Raw genomic sequence first — 18828 nt, 5'->3', positions numbered from 1 at the left:
AAAAAAAAAGTGTAATAGAATTATTAAAGGACACTCTAAGTTTGTTTCTAAAGCTTATCTCAGTAATCTATCTTTGGATGAAGATCAGATGCCCCAGACCTATAACCAGGGGATTATGCATATTGGAAAAGACATATATATATATATATATATTTTTTTGCGGTATGTAGGCTTATCACTGCTGTGGCTTCTCCCATTGTGGAGCACAGGCTCCGGACGGACGCGCAGGCCCAGCGGCCATGGCTCACGGGCCCAGCCGCCCCACGGCATGCGGAATCCTCCCAGACCGGCATGCAGAATCCTCCCAGACCAGGGCACGAACCCGTGTCCCCTGCATCGGCAGGCAGACTCTCAACCACTGCGCCACCAGGGAAGCCCTGGAAAAGACATAATTTAAAGGACTATCTCCAACCTGGATGGAAGGACCCTTATCAGGTAGTCTTAACTAGCTTATTCACAGTGTAACTAAAGGGAATTAACTCTTGGATTAATTTTCACTCACAAAGTGCCCCTGTACTGGACTGACCTTTAGAGAGGTTGCCTGATCTAAAAATCACCTTAAAACAATGCTCAAATGAGGAAACTGTACTCATACCAGGATGAAAAGATGACAATCAGAGTAGACAGACCAGGGCTTCCCTGGTGGTGCAGTGGTTGAGAGTCCGCCTGCTGATGCAGGGGACGTGGGTTCGTGCCCCGGTCCGGGAGGATCCCACATGCCGCGGAGCGGCTGGGCCCGTGAACCATGGCCACTGAGCCTGTGCGTCCGGAGCCTGTGCTCCGCAACAGGAGAGGCCACAGCAGTGAGAGGCCCGCGTACCGCAAAAAACAAAACAAAACAAGAAACGATGATATATAGTTCCATATGAGATCAATGATTGAAATAGTGTAACTCTAGATATGGGAAGAAGCTACAAGAGGGAATATTGTCCTGGACCATAAGAGACTCTGAAGACAGGTGGTCCAGAGACTTTGGGATGCTAGTAAAGGCCTAGTCCCGTGATAGCACATCGAGTGGCCTATCAGAAAAATCTCGCCAGACCTGGGAATGAGCATTCCTAGCACAGTGGGATGAAATGGTCATGAAATGCTGCCCCAAAACCATGGTCAAATTTATTACCATGAAGGGGCCCTGCTGACTAGAAACTAGCACTTGCCACCTACCTCTACAAAGATTAAATCATGGCCACTGCAGCTGGTGACCTTCAACACCCCCTGAAAGCAGTTCAGGCTGGAGATCAGGAATGAGGCCCTCTGTGCTCTGGGAAAAACTGGCAGAGCGGGCCTTCAGATGGATATTTTCAGAAAAATTTTCATGAGCCCAAATTCTTGCATCTTCTCATAGCTAGGAAAACACTAAAATTGTTAACGGTGACCACTGCTTTGGTTTATGTGTTAATACCACATCAAAGGTTAAAACCTAGTTGGATAAACCTAGACAACTGGCTACCTGGCTTAAGTGATCTGTATTTAATCTTTTTGTGACTTTGGTTAAATGAGTAAGTACTGAGTCACAGTGACCTGTGATCCTGTTGTGTTTTAAAACATTTTTGATATTTTTAACAAACTTCCCCAATATTAAAATCCAACTAAAGCTCTTTTAGCCTACAGCTGACTCTGGGATGCTTTGAAGGAACATCCTGAGACATCTCAGAGAGGAATGTTAAACTAATTAAGTTTATCGGGTATGTTTAATTACTTCAGAGACATTGTCAAGTGACTGGAGATGAACCTTAGGTTACAGTGTATGGATAAATGTCATTAATATAGATATTCCAAAATTTATATGGAATCCCTAACATCTGATATGCCCTGATATAATGTTATCAGTCATAATTCTAGTTATTATCCTAAAATGTTATGTCACAGAAATATCCAAGTTTCCTGCCAATTGCATTGTACTCAGATCTTTAACCATGCTATTTTAAGTTTTGTCCTGATGCTTTTACAAAATGAAGATTTTTAAGAAGACTCATAAAAAACAAATACAAGTTTATTTTTAAAAATTAATTTATTTTTGGCTGCATTGGGTCTTCGTTGCTGCACGTGGGTTTCTCTAGTTATGGCGAGCAGGGGCTACTCTTCGTTGCGGTGCGCAGGCTTCTCATCGCAGTGGCTTCTCTTGTTGCAGAGCACGGGCTCTAGGTGCACAGGCTTCAGTAGTTGGTGGCACGTAGGCTCAGTAGTTGTGGCTCGCGGGCTCTAGAGCACAGGCTCAGTAGTTGTGGTGCATGGGCTTAGCTGCTCTGCAGCATGTGGGATCTTCCTGGACCAGGGTTTGAACCCATGTCCCCGGCATTGGCAGGCGTATTCTTAACCACTGCGCCACCAGAGAGGGAAGTCCCCAAATATAAGTTTCTGATTGCCTTTAGATAATACCACTGAACTCTGTAACAAATGACAAAACTCAAAACCTGATTACTTCATCCAGATCAACAGGAATCAATTACATGGGACTGAAGGAACTGATGAATATGATTTATAACTTTATGACTTTGGGAAATATACTAGCTTTAATCTTTATTTTTCAAAAAAAACCCTTTTCTCTTATGCTATGATGTACAACAAGTTGATAAGGTATACCTTTGTAAACAAAGACGAAACATTTATCTTTTTCTCTCTACCTGTTCCTGCCAAAATTTGGCCTCTCCAGCTGGCCCTCCTGTGGACTTGATGGTTTATTGCAACTGGATTACAACTCGTTATACTAATAATTGTTTTAATTTGTTCTTTGTTTCCAAATTGTTTGTACTTCGTGTCTCCCTGCTGCACTAAGACTTTGTCAATGTTACTAGCTGCATTACTTATATCCTGTCTATTTTATAAGATTGTCGTCTCTTACAGTACCCAGTGTGTAACCAGGCCTCCAACAAAATTGATGATGGCTAAACATCTTGAGGAAACAGATCATATTTATTACTCTTATAGAATAATTGTAATAGTGTGATTCTAGGTACGGGAAGGAGCAAAAAGGGAAAACATTTCCTGGATCATAGCAGACTAGTAAGACAGACGATCCAGAGAATCTTTAGTTATCAACAGGGCCTCATCTGGAAACTAGCACCTGGAGTGACACATCAACAAAAACGTTCACCCGATCTGGGATGCACCTCCCAGTGCCGTGGGACAAAATTTGGTCATGAAATGTCTCCCAAATATTGGTCAAATTTCCAACCAAGAGGAGGATCTGAGAAATGCAGTATTTCCTGCTGCATCAGTAAACAAAGGATGCCACACTCGTCAGTGATTGCAGCCACCACTGATGTGAGCTGGTGAGCCCTGAGGAAGCTCAGGAAGGAAAGAACACCTGCCTTTGAGCAGCCATCAGACTGCAGCCACTCCCCACGGTGAGCCCTGAGGAAACTCAGGATGTGAAAACGTAGGATATTGGCCCCAGACAGCTGAGGTGCGTATCAAAGGAAAGATTTCAGTGAGCCCAGACTCTTGCATCTTCCCATACACAGAAAGGCACTAAGTTCCTAAACTTGGGATATCTGGTTTTCTTTAATTAACAATAATCTTTTGATGTTCAGACCACCTGCCCTTGGTTGCAAAACTTCTGTATAACCTGGCTCCCCGCTCACCTTGTCGGAGCAGTTCTTTCAGGGTTATTTGACATGCTGCCTCCTGGGTTTGAAGTCTTAAGAATTCCCGCTGAATAAAACATAACTCTCAACTTTTAGGTTGTGAATATTTTTTAAGTCGACAACTGGAAGGAAAAGGAACCACTGGGCACTTGATGGGGACAGAACTGAGGCCAGCCTGGTGCTCCGTGACAGCTCATTTGCAGACAAGTCCGGTGTGGAAGGCAGCTCCCTTCCATCTGGCAGAAGATGCTTTCTCTGGTCCCCACTTCCCAGGCACCTCTGAACCGAACAGGAGGGGAGACCACCGAGTGGCCGCCCTTCAGCCCTTACGTGCCCTCCGTGTGGCTTTGGTGCGGTCACTGCGATGATCTGAGGTGTCTCTGGCAATCACGTCGGTGGGAGCACTGAACCGTGGGGAAAGGGCAGGGCCGACTGTGGGCCTGGGCGGGAGAAGCCTGGCCATCAGAGCTCCTCTTTGTTCCTGTCGAAGGGTGAGCCCGGAGGCCCTGGAGCCAGAGGGTGCTGTCCTGGCTCGTGGTCGCCAGGTTGCTGGCCGCTGTCCCCCCGGCCCACAGTGGCATAGTCCCGCAGGAGCCCGCTCTCCACGCCGTGCTGGCGGAGGCTCTCAGTTCCCACGAGCCCCTGTGTTCTCAGGTATCCCTGCTGGCAAAAGGGTGGCAGCTTCTGGCGTGTTAGGGCGAATAGGAAACAGGACTCTGCACAAAAGCAAGAGGAGACCGGGCTGAGAGGTGTGGGGAGAGGTGCAAGGGGAGGGGGTGCCAATGCCCCAGGGGCCTCACCCGGTTCCCTCCATCCCCTGAGCCTGGGAGCTGACTTTTCTGGGTATCTCACGTCTGACCTGGGTAGCCGTGGATCTCATCCCTCCCTGAGGTTCCAAGACTGGGAGGCTGCCTCAACATTTTGGAAAAACAAGGCTCCAAAGGAAAGGAAAGCAAACCAAAGAGACGGCTCAGCTCCCAGGGGTGGGAGGCCCGCATGCTGCTGTGCGTGGCGCCAGCGGGGTGGGAGCTCGGCCACCCAGGAGCAGCCCCTCAGCCTTCTCTTCCAGGAGCCACCCCGGGGGGGTGGCTGGGAACTTGGTGGTCAGTTCCACTTTCAGCTCCGAGTTCCTTGCAAAGATTTATCCCCTCAACGACGTCTGAGCTGCAGATACTGTACGTAAGCACGATTGTAGGCACTGTGGGGGACGTAAAGACAAAACTGCTGGACCCTCGTCTATGCCACAGCAGAAAGTTGGTGTGTAGGTCAAATCTGATCAATGAAGAAAGAGCTGTGGATACGTGTTATTTGGAAATATTAAGAGACGACCGGAAGAGCTAGAACTCATTCCTTCTGGGAATGGAAGTGGGTAAAAAAGCCTTTTAGCCAAGTACTTATATAACTTTGACTTAAAGAATAGAAAGGATGAAACAGAGGTGGGCTCAATCTTCTAAGGGATTTAGAGACAGGATGGGAAGATAGAGTTAGTGTCAGAAAACCATCTTGAGTCTCTTGCCTCAGTGAATGGGCACATTACCAAAGGACACTGTAAGGCTCACACGAGTGATGAGGCTGTGAGGTGCCACGGGAAAACTATTTCCTACTTTACCTCTGACTTGTAGTACAGAGGGCCCCTGCCAGAATGGTCCATGACCATCCTCTCTGAGCAGGGACGGCAGCAGATGTGGGAGAGGATGGAGAGGGGCAGTTAAGGTGGCCTTTCAGCAAGCACCTCCTCCTAGGACATATGTCACCCCTTCTGCAGGGGCCGGGGGTGGAGAAGCCCAGCAGATCTGGGTCCAGAACTAGCGGCTGCCCATCCACTAACCGGGTGGAGGGAAAGCCCCCCCTCTGCCAGCTGGCCCTTTGTGGGGAGGATTCCTTCAAGTTCAAGGCAGTGACACTCAGTGGCCTGTACTGTTGAGTCTATCTAGGGTGTAGGAGCCAGGAGGCTGCAGGGCCTGTGATGATGGGTTGGCAGGAGCCATAACTCAGGGTAGGAATACACTCCCTAACAGGCACTGGCATCTCTGTGTACTCCTGAAACCTCGAGAAACAGACAGAGCTTTGGCAGCTGAGGTCTCCAGATCTATAGTGGGTAATTTCATGTGTAAGTGTATGGCCGGAGTTTATGTCTGCAGAAGGCTAGCACTTCAAAGCTGCTTACCTCTGCTCTGTGAACTACCCCTGTTTGAGCATCTACACGCATTTAGACTATTAACTTAAAGTATTGTTTTAAGCCATCCCCCTTAACATGTACATTTTTATTCCAAGGTAGACTGAGGGATGAAAGAAGGACACTTGCTCTCTGACCCGTAGGCCGAGGACTGACCTTCTCTAACCTGGTTTGATATGAATAGTGCGTGAAATACAATCACTGTTCAACAGATGTTCGCTGGACAGAAGAAAGGAGTGGGTATCCTGGTAAGTCAGGGGGTTAAAAAAAAAAGACAAAAATTTGGCTTGTTTTTGTCAGTTCTTCCTGTGGATCGTGAGACTTCTCTCTCCCCAAGTCCCTCTCTGGGTTTGACTGTCAGAGCTATCTTCCATCCAGTTCACCAATTTTCCCTTCATCTCTGTCTAATGTGCTACTAACCTTGACACTGAGTTTCCAATTACAAATTTGTATTTTCATTTCCAGAAGTTCTATTTGGACCTTTCTCAAATCTGCCCTGTCAATTCTGGTAGTCCTACCCTTTCATTCTATTTTCAGTGATCTCTCTTTTATTTACTTACAGATTCTGGACATACTTTTCATCCTCCCTCTGACCATTCCATTTCCCACAGTCTTCGTAGGTTTCATCCTACAGTGTGTTGCCTCTGCTGACATTCCCTCATGGTAGTTTGTATCCTTATGTGTTAAGTGATTTCTGCTTGGGAGTTCATGTTCCTGGGAACTTCATCTGGGGGAATTCTTTGAGGCCTAGTTTTAAGGTATGTGTCCTCACCGAAGACTCACATTGGCTTCTGTGATTTCTGCACCACAACGATAGTGTGAACTTTGGCCCCAAACTCACATGAGTGAGGCCCAGCGGATGGAAATTCTCAGGGGAGATTTTCCCCCCATTCTACCCAGAGCCAAAAAGCGTGCGTCTCCTCTCTCTCTCGGGAGTGCTTCCTGCCTTCTACTTTACCTACTGAGATCCCAGCTCTATTTAAAGGTCTCTGTACGGACATCCTACCCTGCTCCAGCCTCGTCTTCCCAGCTCCAAGTGCTGGTCAGTTACCCGGGCTCTAGGCCACTGACAACCAGCAGTATCTCTCATCCAGCGGTGGGTTTGTGCTTTACTTGGCGTTTGGCCTCTGGGGAGTTCCCTTATTTTCCTGCCGGTTTTTAAAAAAAGACATTTTATTCAGTGTTTGCAGGTGTGCTGTACTGGGAGGGGGTTTCTGTGAACACCGAGTCCTCCCGTCGGAGGAGATGGAAGTCTTGGGTCTGGGTTTCTAGACGCACATCCTAAAGCTCCACAGGGCACGGATCTACCTGGTCTTCTTCACCCTCCAGCTCAGCCCCTTTGTCCTTCGGGAAACTTAAGTTACCTGCATAGAAGCTCCGGAGATCGGTGTCTAAGCAGTTCTCCAGGAAGCGCCTCAGGGGCAGAATGTGCCCCACCGGGGCCGTCCAGTCCGTCAGGAAATCTTCCACGATGTGGTGGATGGCCGTGGGCCGCGGCAGAGGCCAGCCTGCAGGGCGGAACCTCACCTCCTGCTCTGTGGGGAGGAGAAAGGGCGCCATGTCAGAGCCGAGCGCGGGGCTTCCGTTCCCAGGGCCACATCCCAGGTGCCTGTCCCCCAGCCCCTCGCGCTCAGCCTTCCTGACGCACCTCTGCACGGGCCATGGTCATCAGCCTGTTCAGCTGTCCTTCCAGATGTCTGGAAGGTGGACGTGAGGGAGAGGGACTAGACTAGACTCATCCCCTGCACTGTCAGCGGGCAGAACTAGGACCAGTCACTTGAACTTGGTTTGCTTCTAAGACTTACGTGAGCTGAGGTCTATTGTGGCTGCTTTGAAACTGGCCTTTCTGTGAGGAGACTCGGGGTCCTGCATCCAAGGGGTCTTAGGGCCCCTCTAGTCCAGTTTCCTACCTGGCGGGTGCCCTTCTGTGTGTCCCTGCCACAGGGCACCAAGCCATGGCCATCCCTGCATCGGGAGACTCTGGGAGGTGGCCCATCCCACCCTCGGCGGCTTTCACGATGCGCTGCTCCTTTAGAGTGAACGTCAACCTGCGCTCCTGTCATTTCTACCTGTTGACACTACCTCCGCCCTTTGGAACGACCTCTAGTTTTAGATCATCCTCTTCCAGGGGACATCCCTTCAAGTTTGGAAGCAGGAGTCGTGTTCCCCAGGTTGGTCATCGTTCGGTAGCTACTCCGTGCTGGGCACCATGCTGGCGTTGTGCTGTATCATTAACCCTCATCCTACAAGGAGGGTACCATGGCCACCCCCATTTCACACCCGAGCAAGTGGAGGCTCAGCGGGGTTAAGTAATGGTCCAAGGTCCCACAGCGAGGAAGGGACAGCCCTGGGAACACTGCCCAGCTCTCCCACTCCCGTCCTGTGCTAACCAGTTCCCCTTCCCTTTCCTGTTCCTTCTAAGAGTCAGTCCCCAGATCCCCGCTCCCCGCTCCACGGTCAGCCTCCTTTGGAGACAGCAACAACAGTGTCCCTCTGACGACGTGGTGCCTGGAGGTGATCACGCCGCTCCACACGTGGCCTGCCCAGGTCGATGTGTGGGCCAGAATCTGGGAATAGCATTTATCGTTCTTGGGCCCATTTAGGCTCTAGGCAGAGCCCCTAGAGGCCCCCCTTCTGTCAGCTGAGGGAGCTGCATGACAGCTTAATGGCGCTGGGGTCCGAGGAGTGCCCTCGCCCGGGGGAGAGCGGAGACCCAGCTCACCGGTGGGGAGGTGCCTATAGTAGTAGATGACAGGATGGAGGAAGTTAGACAGCCAGGCGTCTTCCGTGTGCCCCACAGAGCGGTCATGGAAGAAGACGTCCTTGTCGGGCCCAGAGAAATTCCGGCCGTACTCCATATTGATGACGAAGAGCCCGTGCCTTGCCCTTCTTCCCGTGATTGTCTCCAGCTGGGCCAGCGCCTGCATGGGGAACTCCTCCAGGTACTCAAAAGCAGTGGCATTCCTGGGGACAGGGGCAACACGGCGTGGGTAAGACCCTCAGTGCTGCGGCAGAGGTGCCAGACGTGGGCGTGCGTGCGTGTGGTGTGTGCGTGCGCCTGCCTCTCCTGCCTAGAAGCGCCCGTCAAACAGCGTACAGACACTGATCAGGCCTGCGCGTCTCACTTGAATATTACTGTTACAGCGGAGCCCTGACTTACACTGGGGAGAGAAGACAGAAGACGCTGAGTAACCTGAGTGGGTATCTAGGGAGAGGGTGAGCCAGGCTGAGAGACCAGTGATGCAGAAGCCCTAGGAGTGAGTGAACACCTTGGCATGTTCAAGGGACAGGAAGAAGGCCAGTGTGGCTGGAGTGGAGCGAGGGGGAGGGGAGGGGAAGTCGGCGGGGGCAGGTCAAGGAGGGCCGTGTGTGCCACGATGGGAATGTCGGGTGTCATCTGGGCTGGGAAGGGAAGCTGTGGGCCGTGGGAAGATAGTGAACAGAACTGAATTCTAGTGACTCAAGTTTTAAAAGAATCACTCTGGATCTTCCCTGGTGACACAGTGGTTAAGAATCCACCTGCCAATGCAGGGGACACGGGTTCAAGCCCTGGTCCGGGAAGACTCCACGTGCCACAGAGCAACTAAGCCCGTGCGCCACAACTACTGAGCCTGCGCTCTACAGCCCACGAGCCACAACTACTGAGCCTGCGTGCCACAAGTACTGAAGCCTGCAAGCCGAGAGCCCGTGCTCCGCGACAAAGAGTAGCCCCAACTCGCCGCAACTAGAAAAAGCCCACACGCACCAGCAGCCAAAAAAAAAAAAAAAGAATCACTCCGGCCACCATGTTGAGAGCAGACCATGGGGTCAAAGGTGAGAGGCTGCTGTATCAGTGCAGGTGAGAGATGCTCATGGACCAGACCAAGGCGGCAGTGGGGGGGCTAGTGAGAGGCAGATTCTAGACACAGTTTGAAGGTAGAGCTGATGGGACCTACGGATGCTGTGAATGGGTATGAATGAGAGAGGAGTCGAGGGTGACGGGGGTTTTGCTCTGAGCACCGCTGTTTCCTGCAGGTCCCTGAACTCGATGTGCTGCTGCGCTCACTGGCTTTGGAGCAGGTGTTCCCTCTGCGGCGTCTCACCTGCCCCGTGTCCTTTCAGAACCCGCCCCACTGCTCACTGCCCCCAGCTCTTCTTCCTTCCCTGCTCTGCGTGGTTTCTTCCTCAGGGAGCGTCCTCTGTGATCTGCTACTCATCGCCTGATTGACAAGGAGCCGACATGGTCTGGCCCGAGGAGCTCTTACATCCACGCAGGTGGTGGTCCGTCATCACTGCCGTTCACCGCTCACTACTCACTGCCGTTCACCGTTCACTGTTTGGTATCAGATGCTTTTCTACCAGTTATCTTTACTCCTTCCTACAGTCCTGCGAGGTAGGTATTATTAGCTCTATACTGCAGATGAGAAAGGCTCAGAGAGGCTAAGTAACTTGCCCCAGACCACACTGGTGGAAAGTGGCAAAGCTGCAGTCACACTCACGTCTTCTCTGTCTCTCTGTCAGCAGAGCCTGTGGTGTTGATGTCACTGGTTTCCCCAGAATAGACGGATCCCCAGCCTCCCTGCCCACCCCACCAGCCATCTTCATCTTAGGAAAGAACCTCTGGGCTCTTCCACACATGCAACAGGAAGAGAGGAGCACGACGGCGTGGGAGGGGGAGGGGCAGTGGGAAGGCGAGGGCTGACTACTCACTCCTCCAACAGGACCACGTCGGCCAGCACACTGAACATCTGGTAGAGCCCAGAAGCCTCGTTGATGCGCCGGATGATGGCACTGGCCAGCTGTGTGATGGGGTGCTCGGTGGAGGGCCAGGTGACGCCGTGATGACGCTGCTCCAGCAGCCGGTGGACGGCACGCACTGAAATGGCCAGATGGAGGAATGGCATGCTGCCCTTAAGATGTTCTCTTTCACCTCCGGGGCGGGGCGGGGGGAGGGACGCAGAGCCCCACCAGCTCTGCACTCAGGACACGCTTGTATTGCGCGGCTCCAAGAAGGTGCCTTTAGAGCAGGGTCCTCACGTGTGTTCTGAAAGGGGCTGGGTGGGCAGTGTTTCTGGCTTTGCAGCCCAGACGGTCTCTCTCACTTGACTCAATTCTGCCTCTGGTGGGAAAGCAGTCACAGAGGACCACGAAATGAACGGGCACGGCTGGATTTGGTCCCCAGGCCCGAGACTGCCCACTTCTGCTTTAGGCCATCTGCATATGGAAGTCCTGCCACTGTCACCTCACAGGTGACGCGTCCAAACCAGACCCAGAGCCTTCCACTGCAATCTCTCCCCACCCCACAGTCCCCACGTCTATGGGAGACTCCCAAATGGAAACCCTCTGACTGCTCCCTCTTGTTCACAGCCAAAACCCACATCTGTTACTAAGTTCTACTTTGAGATGCTCTGTGTATTTCTGGAAGGATAGAAAAGCAACAGCTATCTCAAACAACAGGGGGACATTTTCTGTGTACCTGGGGCTGCCCTTACACAGCGGTGACACTGGGGCACCACACACAGGTGCCTGCTCCTCAAAATGAACCGACACAACACCCAAATCCAGCACCAGCGAGGACACAGACAGTTCACGCGGTGGGAGACTGGGTCGACCAACGGTCACAGGAAAGGATGTTCAGCCTCACGAGACAGACAGACAGACAGACATCTGCTTCTCTGGAGGAAACAAGGTTACGCTGCGTTTTGTGAAAGGACGAGGAATTACACAGCTCGGGAAGGGTGGGAAGGGGGCCTGACAAAAGAAGCATCGGTGCAAAGACATAAAACCTCGAGAAACTGGCACATTCTGAAAAGGAGGCGAGGGCCGGGCTGGGCAGGCGAGCTGGTGCCGGCTGCACGAAACTCTGGATGCCACGCCGAGGACCTGGCTGGGGAGCCCCTGGAGGTTTTCCTGTTTAAAGAACAGTGTTCTGGTGGGTACCGGAGTGGCTGGATGGGAAGCCAGAGGGACCAATGGCAGGAAGACCAGTGAGGAGAGACCAAGAGGTCCCAAGTCAGGCAAGTGAGGCTGGGATGGACTGGAGAGAGACGGGAGGGGGAGGGGCAGGGTTCCCAGCAGGCCCTACCTTCTGAGGTTACCATCTTTCATCTTGCTTTCCTCTGCCTTGCTGTTTTCTACTTGTCTCCCTTGGGGGCCTTTTCTTCAGCTGAATGATGAGCAAGGTCGGGCAGGATGTACTGTGTACAGCCACACTGCCCCTCCTTCTAGTGGGGTCCCCAGCTAGTAGGAGTGATCACAGCTCTTGGTGGCCTGTCCATCCAGGATTGTTTCCCATTTGCCTGAAGCTTAGTGGTCAGCTGGGAGCCTCAAAGTCAGACAGGTGTGGATTCAAATGCCACCTCTGCCATCCACTGGCTGGGTGACTTTGGGTAAGTGACTTAACTTCTCTGTGCCCCAGTTTCCTTCTACGAAAAATGGAGTTGAAATAACAAGATGTCTCTTATGGGGCTGTTGGGAGAATTAAGAACGTGAGCTGGGGAAAGATGAGAGGACAGAGGGAAGCAAGAGGGATGGGGCAGTACCTGTCAGGACAGCAGGTGCAGGAAGGGTGACATGCACGGGAACGTGAGGAGGGTTTCTTGCTGGGGACACAGCTAGAGAAACAGACTCTTCCCATTCTGTGTACGTGTGTGTGTTCCATTTGCAAGTATTTTGGTAAACAGACAGCTAACATTCTCGGTTTCTTTCCCTGACAACGTGCAAAGGGTATAAAACATATCGCCCGGAAATCAACAGTAAGGCACGATTATCTTTCCCTGTCAAACTGGAAGGAGAGTGAAATGCAAAACGTAGCATTAAGGCAAGTGAGGCATCACATTACATGTAGAAACGTCAGGATGAAGGATCCTCACAGTGTTTGTTCTGCGGGACGCGGGCCTCCCACTTGTGGCCTCCCCCGCTGCGGAGCACAGGCTCCGGACGCGCAGGCTCAGCGGCCATGGCTCACGGGCCCAGCCGCTCCGCGGCATGTGGGATCTTCCCGGACCGGGGCACGAACCCGCGTCCCCTGCATCGGCAGGTGGACTCCCAACCACTGCGCCACGAGGGAAGCCCCCTTATGGTGTTTTTATGGTCAAATTAACTGGCCCATGTACCACTCATCATGCAATAAAGCACCCATCCAATGGGCTACCCAGAGCGCAGAAAATTGGTGCCCTTAGTACTGAGAGTTTTGAAAAAGAGCTGATATAATCTAGTTGCAACTTTTACTGAAATTTGTTGGTACCCAAAGAGTCTACGTGTACGTAATGCTTCACAGCTCCACGGTCTCCAGATATTACCTTATTTAGTCCTTACAACAGCTCTATGGGGTGAAGAATTCACCTCATTTACAACTCTGACATCTGGGAGGGCCAACAGAGGCTTAGGGAGGTTAGGAAGCCTCACCCGAGACCACGCAGCTGCTTCCCCAGGTTAGCAGTCCTTGCCAATCATGGTGATGCGGGTAACACGCCACCCCCAGATGTACTTACTTTTACACCTTAACTGGTACTTCTCTAGATGTGTCATCAGACCACGAAAACCCACTGCTGCCTGCCCCACAGGGAATTTATGACAATCAACCGCTGTTAAGCCTGCTTTAAGAGAATCAGGCGTCTCTTTACAAACCCTGGGGACAGCGGCCCTCTCTGCCGGGCTCACCTGTGTATCGGAATCCATGGATGAAGCCCCCAGCAGATTTCCGGTAATCCACGGAGTGGCTGGCAGTCCCCAGGACAAAGAGGCCCCGGCTCCCTTTGGACTCATAGCTGGCTTTCACCAGGGGGTACTTCTTGCTGAGCTCACCCCCTGCAGAGAGTCGGAGGGACCTGTGAGTGGAAAGGGCTGTGAATAAAAATCGCTGCTATGTATGAAACACTTTTTACAGGCTTGGCACTGAGCTAAGTGCTTACATTCCTGCTCAAATTTAAACCACACCGTGACCCTAGGAGGCAGGTATGATGATGTCCATTTAACAGACAGAGTAACTGAGGTTCACGTTAAAGACGTGGTGGGTCAGGGACAGAGCCAGGATTCAAGCCGCACTGGAGGCCGGGCTCTGGGTCCCTGTGTGACCTGATGGCACAGGAGGTCTGTTCAAGCCCTCTGGCGTCTCCTTGTCCACCTGGGCCTTGACCAGAGGGCTTTGCTGAGAGATCCAGCTCCTCCCCTCTGTTCGGACTCACTTGCTGAAAATGGAGAAGTCGAAGTTCCAGCCCAGGCAGCGGATGACCCGGTCGTAGGCCACGCGCAAGGCGAAGTTGTCGTTATCGTCCTGGGGGAGGGGGACGGCGTCGGCACTCCGGTTGCCTTCCTCCAGGAAGAACTTCAGGGTGACGTGGAATTTGCCCTTGTGGTCCTTCACAATGGCCAGATCCGTCAGGTCAGACTCGAGCAGCCCGTCCAGGGACTTCAGTTGGTAGGTGTCCAACAGGCCATTGTTGATGGCCCTGGGGCCCAAGGGGAATGTCAGGAGAGAGAAAGACGTCTGTGCCGGGTAAGGAAGCCTCAGGGGCCAGGGCGGTTAGTCGGGCGGGGGTCAGGGGCTGGTAGCACAGCACACACAGTACCTGCCCAGCATACCTGAGGTCGCCGACGTAGTGGGTGGCCCAGGAGAGCCGGACCCGGGAGCGGCTCAGCATGTGGATGAAGTTGGTGACACCCAAGATGTTCTCCGCTGTCTCAAAGGCCGAGTTCCCCCGGCCCAGGATCAGCACATTCTGACCCACGAAGTCCTTGGGATCCACGGACACGGACTCATAACCATCCACGTATTCGGAGCCAGGGAAGTCAACCTGGTTGGGGACTGACAAGCCAGTGGCCACGAGAAGGACGCTGCAGGTGGGGGACAGAGGGAGGATGGCTTAGCCTCTTAGCTATGAGACCACGACGTGAAAAATCCCTCTTTGGACCTGCCGCCTGGCTCGCCCGCCTCACCCAGACTGCTGGCTCCTAAAAGAAAGCAGGTTGTTCATTTATTCACCCACCTCCTGACCTGTCCCAGTGCATCTGAGACCCTACCCTGGCCTCTCACTGAGTGATCCAGTGGGTGCAGTTTCCTTTACACCTTCCTGGGATTATACCAAACGTGAGAATTAGTTCTACTTTCTGACTTTGGAGAGGGTGACGCCATGAGAAATGGATTAATTCACTTAGTTTTGAACATGGCAGCCTCACCAAGTACCACCCTAGTCATGAAAATGAAACTAGACGTTCTGCTTCCCCCTCTCGTACTTGCGTGGCAGACGCAGTCTGCTGAGTGGTGACTCTGTACGAGGCCCTGTACTCAGTGCTTTCTACCTCATCTCACTGCTCAAAGCAGCTCTGCATTGGTGTTATTCGGCCTGCTCTACAGGTGAGGAGATGCAGGCTCCACGTGGGCCCACGACCTCCATAGCTCCTTAGACAGCAGAGCCAGAATCTGACCACAGGTCAGCCTAATTCCAGAGTGCTGCTCTTTCCACTGGTGGGGATTACAATCCCGTGGTGGACAGGCTGGGAGCCGGACCCTGCCGGCCTGCAGAGGAATGGTTTGATCGCAAGGTAGTTTAGAAAACAGGACCGGGTGGCCTGGAGAAGGGGCCTGGGCAGCCTCTGTGGCCCCTTGCTTTTTGGCCTGTCCATTTGTTCACATCTGAATCCCCTACACTGTAGCACTGCTGCCTAAGATGCGAGGGTCCAAATTGACCCAACCCTTCTCTCCTTGGGCTGTAACAAGCAAGGAGCAAGGCTGAGCCTCTGGCAAAAGGCATGAGAAAATGAACCGTGATCGAGCACCTGCCTGGAGCCAGGTGCCAGGCTGACGGCCGGGAACGGAGAGGCAGTCGGGCACAGCGTTAAGAACACAGGCTTCGGAGTCAGGAAGATGTGAGCTCAAGTGGCAGGTGCACCCCTTATTAGCCGTGTGACACGGCACTAGTTACTTAACTTCTCTGAGCCTCAGTTCTTCATCCGTAAAATGGGCATCAGTGAAGCTCCCTCAAAGGATCCTTGTGAGGATTAGACAAGCGCGGTATAACATATAACTCTGAGTCTGGGTTCTCTAGACCACGCTAAGCTTTCTCCCAAGTCAAAGCGAGCTAAAACTGAATCCTGGCAGCACCGCCTATTGGCCCTCCCTCTCATTCAGTTCAGAAATCCTACTGAGCCTGTCTAACACTTGCTGGACACTTGCCAGTACTTCTCAGCATGTATTTTGGGGAACACAAGTTCTAGGAGATGCTCTACAAAAAGGGTCTTGTGGTTGCATAAGCTCAGACAATGCTCAACACCCAACGCTGGAGTCCTTCAGTCAATGTGAAGATACTGAAGTCTGAAAAATCCTGGAGGAAAGAAATGGTCAGAATTTTCAAGGATCTCTGAGTACATACATTTCTAGGAAACACTTGGGAAATGATGGCTGAACTGAACCTCTTAGCACTGGATTTCAGTGGGAGCAAGGATGGGCAGAAATGCCTCCTTTCTCCCACATCTACGGGCCAACCAATGGGTTTCCTTCTTCCAGGGAAGGCACTGGCTTCAGCAGGTGAGCTCTGGAGCCCGGTTCCTTACCTACACTGGTATGCCTGGCCCTTCTGGTCGGTCAGGATGAAGTAATGGCCATTCCAGGCCCGTTGATCCTTGTTCAGAGTGACGTGGGCAATGGTTGTGTTGTACAGCACGTGGAGCCCCAGCCGGTCTGCGAAGTCGCCCAGGTAGCGCACCATGTCGCCGGAATCGGGGAAGTAGGCGTTGGAGTAGTGTCTGAAGAGCAGCCGGGGGTCGTGGCTGAGCAGAGAGTTCCAGTCATGGCGGAGGTTGAACTCGGCGTTGGCCTTGCCTGTGTACCGCTTGTTGATGCTGATGAGCTTCCCGTGCCGTGGGTAGCGCGTGAAGAAGCTGCCCGGTCCCGGGGCGCGTTCGAACACGGCGTAGTCCCTGCCGGCCCGCTGCAGGAAGTAGGCCATCTGCAGCCCTGCGGGCCCGGCACCCAGGACACAGTAGTCCCGGTGCGCGGGCACCGAGGCCTGGGCGGGGCACGGGGAGAGAGCCGGGTGCAGGGCGATGGTCAGGAGAAGCCCTGGGAGGCCCCACAGCAGGGCCGCGGCGGAGAGGCCCATCCTACGGCAGACCAGAGAGGTGAGGCCTCGGACCACGAAGGCCCCTCGACGCCCGCGGAGGTGAGCCAGGAACTGGGGGCCCAGAAAGGCAGGGGCTTGCCGGAGCGCTCACTGCGACCTGGGGTGCAGCCAGGACCAGAACCCACGGACCTCTGAACTCATTTGCCCCGACTCCATCGTTTCAAGCTCGGATCTGGGCTCCCCCCAGGAGTCCCGAGCCCCTCCATCTCCCTCAGGACCTTAGTTCCCAAGGGCGCCAGACTCCTTATTGCCATGGTAATAAGAGGCTGGGTGTTTTCTCCAATTTCCCCTAATTCCAGGGATGCCCAACACCCCCCTAGGGCCTCCCAAGGCCAGACCCTCGAGGGTCACGTCTTTTTGGCCACGCCCCCGCGCCCCCGCACTCCGGCCTCCAGCCTGAAGGAGGTGTGGTCTGCAGGCCCCCGTCCCACACCCGGGTCTCTTCGGTCACGTGACAGGGAAGCCCCGGCACACCTGCCCGCGGAGCAGCGCGAGGCCGCCCTCCTTCGGGCGCGCTGAATACGGGAGCCGCTCCCCACGCGTGCGCGGTGCCCACGCCCGTAGCTTCCGCCTCCCCGGCCCGCCAGTCCACCCCCCGCACAGAGCTCGAACCTCCCAGCCGCTCCGTAGACAGCCCGCAGCCAAGTCAGGCCGCGCTCGGCCTGCCCGCGCCACCGCGGCGGCCCCGCCCATGGCAGGGGGCGGGGTCACGTGGCGGCGCGCGTCATGAGGGGCTGGGCTGTCGGGTTCTGGGCTCCGGGTCGCTCGCGAGAGCCGCGCACGTGCTGCTCCGCCGGCCGACGCGTGCCGGCGCGTGGTGGCCCGACTGAAGATCAAATCTGGCAAGTGGCTTGGGGCTCTTTAAAGCTGTGTCTTTCCACGTGTAAGGGAGGCACGGGAGCAGACGACTTTTGGAGATAATCGCAGCTGTTCCACTCCATTACTGTGGCCAAAGACTAGTTGGGTACTCAGTACCTTGGGACCGGAAACCAGGTTGATGAAGCCAGGACGGATAAACAAATTAACTGGTGTGTTCGCTACAGTGATTCAGTCTGTTGTTTACTAAGAAACAGGACTGACTGGATCTTCCCCCAGAAGAGGAAGGCCAGGGATTGTTTCCAATATAATGTAAATAGCTGACTGGCCAAATGGAATTTAGGGGTGATTTGCTTAAGGTCACACAGTTAAGAAGTGGATTGTGACATTAAAACCCCCCACTTATACTCCAAATTATGAGCTCTTCCAGAAAGCTCGAGGACTGTAACAAAGCGGTCAAGCACACGTCTTGGTAGAAGGTTGCTGCCGTCCACAAGGAATTAACGGCTTAGTTAATGGTTTCAGTTCTTCTCTAAGTATGGGAAAACGCAAGAAACTGGGTTCACAAGACTTTCTCTTGAAAATGTCTGAAGGCTGGTTCTGCCACCTTTAGAGCAAGAAGCGCCTCCTCATCCTCAGTTCCTTCAGGGTATACCGTAGGTCAGCAACTGCAGTGGCTAATGACTTGATTCTCGTAGAGCTGGGCGGTAGGTTACATTCTTTATTTGACAGTTGCTTCCCTTTCAGTCTTAATTTCGACCAAGGTTTGGGAGGCATTCTGTGACTGACTTGTCACCTGGTGCTAGGAATGCTCGTTCCCAGGCCAGGCAAAATTTACTGATAGGCCCCGCCATGTGCTGCTGCTGGACTAGGCCCTGTTAACAGTAGCCAAAAGCCTCCGGACCACCTGTCTTACTAGTCTGTTATGGTTCAGGAAATGGTTCCCGCCTGCTGTTTCTTCCCATATCTAGAGTCAGACTATTACAATCATTGATCTTATAGAATTGTATGTTTGTCATTGTTTCAAGTCGCCTAGTCATCATTATTTTTATTGGAGGCTCTGTCACACATTTGGTAGTGCAAGAAACAATACTCTTATAAAATAGGCAGAATATGTGTAATATACCTAGCAACATGAATACGGTCATAA

At 52.9% G+C, this 18828-nt stretch overlaps 1 protein-coding gene across 2 annotated transcripts; it reads right to left on the bottom strand.

Annotated features, from left to right (window-relative positions):
* Nucleotides 1-3994: 3994 nt before the first annotated feature.
* FOXRED2 (FAD dependent oxidoreductase domain containing 2) lies at nucleotides 3995-17504 on the bottom strand. 2 transcript variants are annotated; one of them, XM_065887323.1, is made up of 8 exons: nucleotides 16294-17504; nucleotides 14326-14577; nucleotides 13929-14192; nucleotides 13405-13571; nucleotides 10453-10618; nucleotides 8486-8727; nucleotides 7128-7298; nucleotides 3995-4303 (listed from the first exon to the last, which is right to left on the bottom strand). In XM_065887323.1, exons 1-8 carry the CDS (start codon nucleotides 16839-16841, stop codon nucleotides 4050-4052), a joined length of 2064 nt encoding a protein of 687 aa, XP_065743395.1. In that variant the 5' UTR covers nucleotides 16842-17504; the 3' UTR covers nucleotides 3995-4049. The 2 variants fall into 2 exon arrangements, with proteins under 2 accessions (XP_065743395.1, XP_065743396.1); XM_065887324.1 differs by lacking the exon at nucleotides 13929-14192 and having other exon boundaries at nucleotides 4050-4303; nucleotides 16294-16841.
* Between the last annotated feature and the right edge of the window lie 1324 nt (nucleotides 17505-18828).

Source organism: Phocoena phocoena, chromosome 11 (genome assembly GCF_963924675.1).
Source record: "Phocoena phocoena chromosome 11, mPhoPho1.1, whole genome shotgun sequence".
Classification (NCBI taxonomy): Eukaryota; Metazoa; Chordata; class Mammalia; order Artiodactyla; family Phocoenidae; genus Phocoena; species Phocoena phocoena.
This window is presented reverse-complemented; position numbering and strand designations above follow the sequence as displayed.